This window comes from Rhamphochromis longiceps, linkage group LG1 (genome assembly GCF_057381845.1).
Source record: "Rhamphochromis longiceps isolate RC_006_pf linkage group LG1, R_longiceps_female_GT1.1, whole genome shotgun sequence".
NCBI classification, from domain to species: Eukaryota; Metazoa; Chordata; class Actinopteri; order Cichliformes; family Cichlidae; genus Rhamphochromis; species Rhamphochromis longiceps.
The window spans coordinates 3,109,051-3,121,280 of NC_140557.1; the positions used below are offsets into that span (position 1 = coordinate 3,109,051).

The following is a 12,230-nucleotide window of genomic DNA, read 5'->3' on the forward strand; positions in this document are numbered from 1 at the left end:
ACACGAAACGCGTAATATTTTCTCTGATGATTCCGTTTTTACAGGACGGTTGGCAACTCTACTAACTAACCTTATGAATAAAGTAAAGTTCACTATCAGTAACATCATAGCACCCACCCAGCTGTATAGGAACTCTGTCAGTACAAGTTATTGTAACTGACTGTAAAAAGTCAGCAACATGAAAATAAACTCCACCTAAACTTGGTTCATATCTGACCCAGATAGACTGCAGCTCATAACTTCTTACCTGAAGTTCAGTTCACCTGACACTCGGACCGGCGGCCGCCTCGGGGCTCTCCTCCTCCTCCTGCCTCCCCTTTCCCTCATCCACCTGCTGGCCTCAGTGGGAGCTCCGCCATAGCCACCACCAAACAACTTCTTACACATCTGCCAGCATCTGGCCAATCCACCACCTTTCATTGTTTATACTGTTACAAACAAACAAAAAACCATCGGCCCATAAAAACGAAAAATCACCAAATGCCCGGTATGCCCATGGCCAGTCTATGCATTAGTTGTAATAACGTAATTCGTTTAAATTAATTTAGGCTATTTTTAGCCTCACTAGGCTTTGGTGCAGAGGTTCACTGAGAGGTTAACGAGTGTGTGTAATTTTTCTATTACAGTATCATATATACTTACTGTACTGTAATGTACTTAGAATATTATTATCATATTATTATACAGGTAAATCAGTATCCTAGTAATTATTCATATTGGTGTTGGTGATATTTGCAAAAACATTTAAACAGTCATAAATTAATTGTTGGCCTGTAATCTGTGAAAAAAGTGTTAGACATCTCTCTCATGAATAATTCATTCACTTTCCACAAAAAAAAAAAGAAATCCTATCTCAAGGCAGAAGCTGCCTTGATAATAGCTGAGTTATCAGTTTTTAGCAACAGAAATGTCTTTTTCCAGAGAGACGTGGCCAACAAATGTAACGTCACAGTTATAGAAACATGATTTAAGTGACCAAAAAGGACAAAATAGATATAATAACTCAATAAATCAGAGTCACAAATATATTCTATGTATTTCATATATACCTATTATTATAGTATACAGTCAAAACAAAAACAAAGAAACTTCGGAAATGACTTTTTGGCACAACACCGGCAGGTGGCAGTATTTCACCTTTAAGCTTTTTTGACACGCGTCAGAAGGAGAAGAAGAAGAACCGGGACGTGTTCGTCAGCACTGGATGTTCCGGTTGTTTACAACCAGGAAATCTGTCAGTTTGTGAACCGGGACTCCGTGAACCTGCAGCGGTAAACATGGCGGCGGTGGACGTGGAGGATGAGAGCATCCTGGCGTCCATCTTTAAGGACAGCTTCCCGGACAGCTGGAGGGACAACCCGGACTTCGCGGCCTACCTGTCGGAGCTCAGCTCCTTCGGGGTGGAGAAGCTGGGTCGGGAGCCGGAGAGGCTGGCGGAGGAGCGGGCTCAGATCCTGCAGCAGACCCGGGAGCTGGCCTTCTCCAACTACCAGACCTTCATCCGCACCGCCGACTGCACCGAGCACATCTACCGGGACTTCGGGCGGGTGGAGAGCAGCGTGTCCCGGCTGCTGGACAAGCTGCCCCGCTTCGGAGAGAATTGCAGGTCGGTGGCTCCCTGTGGAGGGGATGTCAGCAGGAGGAAACTGGGGTCTATAAAAGTGTCATCATTTACTGTTAGGTTAATAAAAACTTTAGATATTTTTTAAAAAGCACACAGGATGAACTGATCAAGGAGAGAGATGCAGATTATTATTATTGTAGCTCACTGTAGGATCACAAAGTGAATAACTTAGTTATTTTCTTAGGAATATGCCACAGAAGGTGAATTGACTGGGAATAAAACAGCAGCAGATTAATTTCCTTTGAGCTGGCTCGTCAGCCTCCTTTCAGAATAAAAAACAGGCAGCCAGACTTTAGCCACAACCAGAACAAAACTACAGACTGGGAACATTAATGAAAGATAATAAAAGGTTCTTAGAGCTATAAAGTGTTACGTGTTACACATAGTTGTGTTTTTGCTGTTGTGCTGTCTCTCTGAGCTTTGGGGGCTCATTTTGTTTTCAGGCACTTCATGAAAGAGGCGGAGGAGATCGGAGCAAGCCGCCGGATGAACAGCCTCACTCTGAACCGCCACACGGAGATCCTGGAGATTCTGGAGATTCCTCAGCTCATGGACACCTGCGTCCGCAACGGCTACTACGAAGAGGCTCTGGAGCTGGCGGCATACGTGAAGAGGCTGGAGAAGAAACACTCGTCGCTGCCCGTCATCCAGGTGAGTCCAGACCAGGCTGACCAAAAAGCGGGTGTGTTTGGGGTTTTTTTACTGCCTGAATGAAACTCTAAATGTTATTTAGGAAAATGAACTGTTAGGGCTAAATAAACGTTACTTTTCTTTGATTTTCTGTCGTGTGATGTTGGAGAAAAAATGTTCAAATAAACAATTACACGTGTGAAGAGAATTAAAGAGCTCAGGCTCCAGACCGCTCTGAATACTCAGTTTTCTTTTGTTACGTGCACAGCTAACAAGCTCTGGGTGTTGCCCCTCAGCAGGCTTCCAGGTGTTGGCCAGCTGGAATAAAGCAGGCTTTCAGAGAAGGTGAAAAAGCTAAAATGTGACTGCGGGAGGTTGTTGATGGGGCTCAGGTTCAGGTACAGGCTGGAAATCGCTAGTTTAAACTCTAAATTGACAAAAACTGGAGAAAAACAGTTGAGAAACTTTCTCTTTGCTGAGATATAAAACAGAAAAGGTCACTGTGGAGAACATCTAATGTTTCGGCTCCTCTAACCTTTGACCTTCTCCATCTTTAGGGTATCGTGCGTGAAGTGCGTCAGTCGGCTCAGCTGATGCTCAACCAGCTGTTGCAGCAGCTCCGCAGCAACTCCCAGCTTCCCGTGTGCCTCCGCGTCATCGGTTACCTGCGGCGTATGGACGTGTTCACGGAGGCGGAGCTGCGGGTGAAGTTCCTGCAGGCTCGCAGCACTTGGCTGCACTCCATCCTCGCCGCCATCCCTGAAAACGATGCTTACTTTCACATCACCAAGACCATCGAGGCCTGCAGGGTGCACATGTTTGACATCATCACCCAGTACAGAGCCATCTTCTCTGACGAGGACCCGCTAGTGCCCCCCGCCGGTGGGCTCATGGCTGTGAACGAGGGCGCCATCTTCCACGGCTGGGTGGTGCACAAGGTGGCAGAGTTCCTGGAGACCTTAGAGAGGGACCTGCAGCGGGGTGTGGGCAGCCGCCTGGACTCCCTGCTGGGTCAGTGCATGTACTTCGGTTTGTCCTTCAGCAGGGTGGGGGCGGACTTCCGCGGGCAGCTGGCGCCCATGTTCCAGCGGGTGGCGGTGGACACGTTCCGCGGAGCCATGAAGGAGGCGGTGGAAAAGTTCCAGGAGGACATGAACCTGTACACCCTCATCGCCCTGCCCTCAGTGCTGGCAGGGACCATCCCCGTCGTAGCCCCCGCCCCGCAGCCCGGCACCCTGCAGCCCCCAATGTCCCTGCTGGACTTCCAGCCGCTCGCCTGCTTTCTCAACAACATCCTGACCGCCTTCAACGACCTCCGCCTCTGCTGCCCCATCGGAGTGGTGGAGAATGTCACCAAATGCCTGGAGGAAGCCCTGAAGATGGTGAGCAGCTGGATCTTTGGTGTAATCTGGGTTAAAGTCAGACTGATGCTGGATTAACAGCTGCTGACGGTGTCGTTTTTTGTCAGGTGACCCGTCAGATTCTGGTGTTTCACCGGGCGGAGGAGACGGCCTTCAGCAGCCGGGAGAAGGAGCTGTTTATTCAGTTCTGCTGTGCGTACGCTGAAGACCTGCTGCCCTTCCTGAACCGCTGCCTGCAGGTCCTGTTTCCACCGGCTCAGCTCGCTCTCATCCTGGGTGAGGACTCGCAGCAACGTCTGAGTTTGTTTCTTCGTTTAAAACGGACGCGGTGATGCTGAAGACGTTTAACGACGGGCCTGGAAGTGAAGCCGTTATTCCAATAATGCGGTCTCAGTTTAAACTGTTGTCCTTGCGTTGTTGTTCTTGTTGGTCACCTTCGGTCTCGGGCTGGAAACCGCATGAACGTACATGGTAGACTGTACATAAAAGATGGGCGTAGCCACTGGGACATTTGTGAAACCATGGTCTGAATTTGGAGTAATGACCGCTTCAGCCTGTAGGGGGCACTAATAAAACCACAAAATCACCACACAAGCTTTTTTTGTGTAGTAAAGTTAAACTTTTGGTCCAATCAGTCAATGAGAAGAAAACTTCACAAAATTAGTTTAAAAGAGAAAAAAATCTTTAACCTCTTTTTCTTTTTTTGCCCTGGACTCTCTTCTCAAAGTTATTCTTTGTAATGGCTAAAATAGCTTAAGAAGTGCTGAGCAGCAGAGTTTGGTCTGAATCAAATCTGTTGTCTCTCCGCAGGTGTTCCTCCCACCCAGCTGCACAAGTACGGCCATCTGGGCTCCATCGACCTCGCCACAGTCCTCGAGCCTCTGGACTTCCTGCTTCCTCAGAAGGAGCCGCCGGTGCCAGAGGTCGACATTACGGCAGAATTGAGCAGCCTGACGTTTGACATGGAGCCCAAAGAACCGGCGCCGACCCCATCCGATGTCAGAGACTCCAAACCCGGAGCTGAACTGACAAAGACAGAGTTTAAAGAGCCGAAGCAGGACGAGGAGTGAAGGCGAGGAAACGCTGGCTCTAAACTGTATCCTGTGACGGACATCTGTCAAAACTGAAGCATTAAAATATTTTTATATATGTGAGAAAAAGGCTTTAATGGTGACATTTCTTCTCTTATTTAAAGGTTTACTCACTAACGTAGAAGGAAAATAAGCAAATAGTTTAGTTTGCTTCTTTTTCCATCGATGATGGAGTCCACCTGATTTTAACTCTGCTCCCGGAGATCTTCAGCTCGTTCTCGTCCTTTAAGAAGGAAAAACTGAATGTTTGTGTTTTCCTGGTAACGTGTCAGAAATGTGAGAAAACCAAAAGTTTGGTTTATTATAGGAAAGTCCTGAAGGGCAGAAACTGACTCTGCATTTTCATCCAGCGTCGGCCTCATCTTTGAGCTTTTTCTGCTGAGGCAGCTGGGAGTTGTAGTCCGTCAGCTGGGAGTTGTAGTCCGTCAGCTGGGAGTTGTAGTCCGTCAGCTGGGAGTTGTAGTCCGTCAGCTGGGAGTTGTAGTCCGTCAGCTGTGTCTGATTTACATGGTGGGTTTGTTAAACTGTCTGGACACTTAAATCTTTCACTTTGATTCAAAGATTCATTGGAAATCAATAAAGATCAATTATATTGACGAGTCAGTCTCATGTTTAAAGGAGCGTACTGCAGTTTCTGCACAGTCACGGTCAGTCTGAGCTGATCTCCACCTGTCTGGAATATCTGAAGATAAACTCAAGGATCTCCACCTTCACAGATCTACAGGTGAGCACCTCGTGGACGCTACTTCCACCAACTAACAGCCTTACTACACCTGCCTGTTAGGTCTTATTTTCCTGTTTAAAAATATAAACCTTCCAGTGATCATGTTCTCCCTCTGCGTCGTGTTTGAATCGTTGGTTTTTGTGTAATTTTACTGTCAGACGGCGACGGGACAATTCAATGATGTAATGCTGTGTTACCATAGAAACACAGCATTTCTGGCACAACTTCAGTGACTCACAAGGTGCAACGAGAAGATAAAGGCGTAAAAGGTCCAGCACTATGCGGCACACAGTGGTGTTACCGTTTAACCACACGCCAAAGCATGAAATTGTAATCAATAATAAAGTTTATTTATGTCGAACATGTGGCCCTCGGCCCCAGAGGCAGCCCACTGAAGGGTCACGTTTGGTCCGGCTTTACAAAGTGAAAACTGCAGAGAAGTCGGTTTGCGTTTTTCAGTGCAGGACCCCGACGTTACAGGACAGTTAGAAATGTTTCTCATGATGATGTTTTTATCATAAAGATGTAAAATACTGAAGATCAGCCATAAACACTGAGCTGGAAACTATAACGTAGTTCAAGCAGACTCGCTGTGAAAGGTTTCACTGCTCTCTAAAACAAATATTTTAATAAGAATATTACGTCTGGCAAAATTTGAAGGAAGGAGGATTTACACCTTAGTCGTTGTTTAAACCCTGAACCTGATGTGCACCTGCACGCTGTAGCCGTGTAACCCAGAGTGACCGTGATTGGTCCGTTCAGTACTGCCGTTTGCTCTTACAGATGTTCATCCACCTCTGCCATCCTTCATCTAATCGACTGGAGGAGAAACGTCTCCAGCAGCGAGTGTTTAGGAGCAGAGCTTTATTTCTTCCTTCTTCACTCACAGAAATCCTGATATGTAGCAGAATCTCTGTATCACGTCGCCGCCCTGCAGACCGAGCGCGCTCCTGCCTCTGTGGTGGAGGTAATGAGCAGAAACAGACACCGATGTGAAATTTCACACACTTTTAATGTATTTATTATTCTGGCTCGTTCCATAAGGGATGCTATGTAATCTGTAATAATCTGGAGCTGGTATTGTTAGAGTCACTCGTGCTGCCAGCAGTTAATTCGCCCGTGTGTCGCCGAGTGTCATCGACTTCCTCTGGCTGTCACGCGCGTCTCTTCTGCTTTGAACACCGTGTTTAGAGCTGTAGTTAATCCTCATGTCTTGGATGTCTGACTGTCCATGAACGCACCAGAAGACCTGGTGAGTTAATCTGTCGCACGTGAGCCGATGGATGATTTGGGAAATGACGGTCCGGTCCTTTAATTTAAACACGATGCATGCTCGCCATCTTTACTTCTTCTTGATGAACTTCCTGCGGGTGGCGTTGGGGTTGGCCCGCCTCCTGCCGCCGCCACACTGGCCGTCTCTGATCTGCAGGTTGGCGGCTCGGCTGTAGATGTCGTTCTCACAGAACGGCGACGCTCCGGCCACGTAGTCCGGGTTGAAGACATCGGTCTTCTGGCGAGCCTTCCGGGAGAGCCTCTGCTGGGGGAAGCGCTGGTCCTCCACCAGCTGGGGGTTGGTGGAGTGTTTCCCCCCCTGAGGCAGAGGCAGCGTGTGCTGAAACACAAGACGGCAGCGGTCATGTTTAGGACGTTTAGACCCGACTCAGGCAGAACTGAAGCGGTCTGAAAAAACGATTTACGCTGCAGATGCGAACGCAGAGTCATTTTAGAAGTGATAAAACGCCGCGTCTCACCCGGAGCCCTCTGGGGTTCAACACTTTGGGGTTTTTGGAGAAATGCATCTGCATGCTGCCATCCTCGTTCACCGTCACCGCCAGCTTCTTCAGGGTTCTGTTCCCGCAGTGAGGACAGAAAGCTTTGTTCATGTCGCTCGTCGTCCTGGAATCGAAACATTTAACAGGTCAATGCTCCTGGACGGGCAACCCCTCGCTTTATTCTCCTTACAGCCTCTAAGAACAGGACAGGTCACTAACATCTGTCCGTCTGAGGAACATCTGTCCTCTCATGTTAGGTTTGTTCCAACCCTGCACTCCACGCTCCATCGTTCTGATCCACTTTAACATCTGTGCTTTTTCTTAAAGCAGGCGTGGGCGAACTCCAGGCCTCGAGGGCCGGAGTCCTGCAGGTTTTAGATCCAACACAGCTGATTTAAATGTCTAAATGACCTCCTCAACATGTCCTGAAGTTCTCCAGAAACCAGGTAATGAACTAATCATGTGATTCAGGTGTGTTGACCCAGGGTGAGATCTAAAACCTGCAGGACGCCGGCCCTCCCACCCCTGGTGTAGAGCCACTTTAATGGATTATATTCAGATTTTTACATGATGTTTTATTTTGACCTTATTTACATCTGTATCTCTGGAGCACCTTTATTATATTTTTCTATGTAAGCATCATTTTTACTGTGTTTTATTATTTTTATTTTAACCTACTCAAGCAGCAATTTAATACATTTATTTATTTATTTTATTCCTTTCATTGACTTTGTCCATTTTATTTATGTATTAATTTATCTTTATTCTTTTAATAAAGCAGTCCTGACATTTTCACTTGTTCAGCACCTTTATTCTACTCTTGATATAAATTTAAATGTTTTAAATGTCGTGTTTTGTATTTTTCGCTGGAACGGATTCGAGCTGCCTCCCTTTCAGCCTGAAGAGGTTTTGTTAACTTTGTTCGGACTCACTTGAAGCAGGCGTGACATCTCAGGATGTAGTTCCTCGCCTGCTTGATCAGCATCCCGTTCACAGAGAGAACGTGAAGTCCGATCTGAATGAGAACGTTCTGGGACACAGACAGCGAAAGCTTTTTGAAGTCCGGCGTAAAGCAGGAGAATATTTATTCACGCAGCGGTTTACTGAAACCATTCACACAAACCTTTAGACAGAAGGTGAAAAACAGCGAATGCACCGTCTGCATCCGTTACCTGCATGGCGAAGTCGGTGGTGAGACAGCCGACTTTGATGTCAGCTGGAGCCGTCCAATCAGCGGAGTCCATTTTCACCTCTTTGATGTTACCGGGAGTGATCCATCCTCCTCCATCGTCATCGTCCTCCTCGTCATCTTCGTCATCAGGCTCGTTCTCTTTGTCCTCGTCGTCCGATTGGCCCGCCGACGCCCTTTGCTCCGCCCTCTCCTCTGTCTGTGGTGATTCGTTGCCCTCTTTCTGTAAACAAACATCATCATCATCATCATCATCATCACTGCAGTCTGACAGGTGACAGAAGTTATGACTCAGTGAGAGATGTAAAATTCCTCCTTTGTCTCCTTGCTTCCTCTCACATGCATCCTTTCCTACGGGGAGATGTTGAGGAGGAAACCCTGTTTATCCCACGCCATCAACGTCAGGAACGTTTTCCACACGATTCACTATTTACACATTACAAGAATAAGACCTCAGATCACACTTGAACTACTTTTTCTCTTGAAATGTGCTGCAGGAGGTGGAGGTGGTGGGCATGCACATGAAGTTCAGAGGCTGCAACACAACAACAGAAATAAAAGGGTAATGCACTGATGCACTAGAGTCTGACTGGCGTGTGAAACCATGCAAACACAAAGACGCCTGCAGCCCTCAAAGTCTCATGGAGGCTCCTTTAAATATGAACGAGGTCTCCTGCAAACTGCAGCCGGTCACACTCAGCCACAAGCGCTCACTGAGGGGCTGAACCGAGGCTCAGAGGAACACAAAGGATTATTCTGAACTGTGAATCATGCAAAGCTGCTCTACGAGACTCCCAGCATGAAAACATTCTTCCCTTTCAACTCACCAGTAAACCCAGCAGCTCATCGCTGAAGGTCAGGAGCGGATCCCTCCAGAACAGAAAGCTGCTGAACTGGTCTCCGTCCGAAGTCGTCCGTGTGTCCGCTTGTTTCTGTCCGCCGCTCGATTTTAAACCCTCCGCTGGACCCTGACAGAGCAGCAGCGATAACACACACGCTGTGTTTACGTGCACAACCTGGAGACACAATCTCTTTTCCAACAACACGGCACCCAACTCCATTCATCCACCCATGCCTCCGTCCATCCATCCACCCATGCCTCCATCCATCTGTCTGTCCATCCATCCTTAGTGGCCGGGGAAAACAGATGTTCCTCTCTTCAGACATTTTCTCGGGAATTTCCACCCAGCTGCGAGCTTTAACCTCTCCAGTGTGTCCTGGTTCTGTCCTGGGTGAAACAGTTAACCTGCAGCGCTGCAGGTTTTCTGGTCGGACCCCCAAAGCACCCTAGCTGGCTCCCTTCAGTGTGGAGGACTAACAACCACTGCACGATGTTCCAAACCAGTTCCACATGTTTTCACAGGAAAAAACCCAGTAAAGACACAGCACCACAAAGCCTCTGTGCTCAGAGGTGGAACCACGCCACTGGCTGTGGGAGGGGACAGACATTCACACATGCAGCTCACAGAGTCCGTCCTCCATGATTTTATTCTGTGGATGTTACTTGAAACTCTGCTTCTTTGGTCTTAGAACAGTCAGAATAATGGAGCTGGTTTCATCAGTGGCAGAGAGATTGTGTATGTGTTTGTAACAAAGGCAGCTCGGCTCGGTTTCTGAAGCTTCTCGCCTGTTTTCTACGATCGCTTTAAGACACGTTCACAGAGGAAAGGTTCTGAGCATTGAAACTATCTGTGCAAACACAGACGTCTGTGTCAGCAGAGGGATTTAAAACCCTCTGAGGAAGTCGTTACAGCGAGAGTCGGTGAGACTGTGAGGTCCAGGTGCTCCTCGTCCTCTCGCCACGGCATGAAGTCTCAGACCGTCACTTATCGTGCTTTTAACGTTTGTCGCATCAAAAATACAAAAGAATAGAAAAAGTCTGAGGAAATGAAGACGAGCTCCGAAACAACATCAGAACAAAGCTCAAAATTGTGTATTTTAAAAACTAAGCACAGACGAAGGTCAGCAGAAGGTACATCGTCAGATTTTCCCCAATTTTAACTGACAGCGTAAAGAAACGAGAGATTTACAAGAAAGGAAATAACTTTTTTAAACACTTTGAAAGGAGTCGAGTATTTCTGCCTGTGACGTTCAGATTCTCCTAAATCTCTCAAGTTTGGTTTCCTGATTAAAATAATTTCACATTATGAGGAAAAGATGCAAAAATTAAACGACAGAAACTTCTAAAGCTACTGTCTCAAAACATCTACGATCGAACCAAACAGAGCTGTGTTTCTTTCCTCACCAGTAAACCCAGCAGCTCGTCATCGATGGCCGGCAGCGGCTCCCTCCAGAACTGGAAGCTGTTGAACTCGTCGCCGTTGGTCTCGTTCGGCGTCTTCTTTTCCGTCTCCGTCTGTTGGACAATCGTGCTGTCCGCAGGTTTCTGAAGACGCAAACACAAAGTGAGAAAACGTTCCTGTCTGCACGCCGGCCTGACGGCTGACACGAGCGTCCGACTCTCACCTTGGAAGGAAAGTGGAACCCGGCGACGTTCATCGGAGTCTCGGGGTGGCGCTGCGTGCTCTGAATGTTCACCTGGATCAGAAAATAACCAGAGGAGTCTGAGTTTATCACAGTGTGGAGTTAAACTTCTACGTGTCTGCTGTACAGAGTCAAGAATAGAATAGAATAGAACAACCCTTTATTGGGATTGTACAACCAAAGTATGGGTGCAATGAACACGCGAGGCTAACTGCACAGGAGTAAAAATATACATAAATATTAAACACATTAGGAATAAACAGCAAACAGGAGCGCCAGTCTGTGTGCTGCAGGTACCTTAACCTCTGGCTCCTTCCTCAGGTGCTGCGAGCCCACGTTCTCCAGCTCCAGCTGGTAGGTCAGAGCCAGGACTTTGATGTCGGTGGCTGAGAGACTCGGATAGTCCCCGGTCTTCTTGGAGAACTCTGTCACTGAAAACAGACACCAGGATGTTAAATCACACCTTTACAAGAGGTTTGGGATTCAGACGCCCGCTCACCGTGTCTGATGTGCTCTGGATGAGGTTCCTTAAAGTGCAGCTGGTACGGCAGGAAGGCCAGGCTCCTCCTGGTGGGCTTGTCTCGGATCTCTTCCACCACATCTTTCAGGGTGTAGATATTCCTGCCGATTTCCTACCAAATAAAACCAACAGAGTGAGATAACATCGGGAAGCTTCAGCCTCATCTTTATCGTGGCAGCAGCCAGAATTCATTTTTTTAATGCGCTTCAAGCTAAAATCTTTATTAAAGTTCCAGTGAATATTTATTTTACTAAACACGGTTTTTTTCTCCTTTAACAGTCTGAGAACAGAGACCAGATCCGGACCAAAAACCTGTCCATCTACGTTTAAACCTGAACTACAGCATCCGGTGATGCTTTGAACACCATTGATCCAGATCTCCTTTCTCTGGACGACATTAAAGATCCGGGACCAGATGAACACATTTAACTCAGTTTTATGGTCCTGGATCATTTATTGTCCCTGTGAAAGCAGAAGACGATCCGGTTTCTCGGTTTGTTGTCGGGGACCTGTTGGCCTCCAGCTCCACGCTGAGTCCTCTCCCCCCGGTCTCTGAAGCCCCTCTCCCGGGTCAATCACACCCTCACAACCCGGTCCACCTGTATCAGGAGGGACAGACTCACCTGGAGAGGAGCTTTCCTTAAAAACGCTCCTGCATCTGCGACAACATGCTCTACCAGGGTGGTCGCCATCTTGGTTTGGCGAACAGCAGCGGGAGCGACCAATCAGAAGAGAGGGGAAACACTCGTGACACGTAGAAGCCGAAAACACGTCATTCATGTGGGAAAGTTGAACTTAACCATTAAAGTTGTTTTTAAAAAAGTGAAACGTTTGT

The 12,230-nt window shown here is 47.5% G+C and overlaps 2 protein-coding genes across 3 annotated transcripts; one reads left to right on the top strand and one right to left on the bottom strand.

Annotated features, from left to right (window-relative positions):
- The first annotated feature begins 1,174 nt into the window (after positions 1-1,174).
- On the top strand, positions 1,175-5,322 carry LOC146678106 (conserved oligomeric Golgi complex subunit 8-like). The gene is made up of 5 exons (XM_085403359.1): positions 1,175-1,606; positions 2,068-2,275; positions 2,812-3,636; positions 3,723-3,891; positions 4,426-5,322. Exons 1-5 carry the CDS (start codon positions 1,278-1,280, stop codon positions 4,683-4,685), a joined length of 1,791 nt encoding a protein of 596 aa, XP_085259485.1. The 5' UTR covers positions 1,175-1,277; the 3' UTR covers positions 4,686-5,322.
- Positions 5,323-6,423: 1,101 nt separating this feature from the next.
- Positions 6,424-12,162, bottom strand: LOC146678107 (RNA-binding protein NOB1-like). Of its 2 annotated transcripts, XM_085403590.1 has the most exons (10): positions 12,019-12,162; positions 11,375-11,507; positions 11,173-11,306; positions 10,858-10,929; positions 10,637-10,777; positions 9,219-9,359; positions 8,375-8,614; positions 8,135-8,232; positions 7,182-7,326; positions 6,424-7,042 (listed from the first exon to the last, which is right to left on the bottom strand). In XM_085403590.1, exons 1-10 carry the CDS (start codon positions 12,085-12,087, stop codon positions 6,773-6,775), a joined length of 1,443 nt encoding a protein of 480 aa, XP_085259716.1. In that variant the 5' UTR covers positions 12,088-12,162; the 3' UTR covers positions 6,424-6,772. The 2 variants fall into 2 exon arrangements, with proteins under 2 accessions (XP_085259716.1, XP_085259780.1); XM_085403654.1 differs by lacking the exon at positions 9,219-9,359.
- Positions 12,163-12,230: the final 68 nt, after the last annotated feature.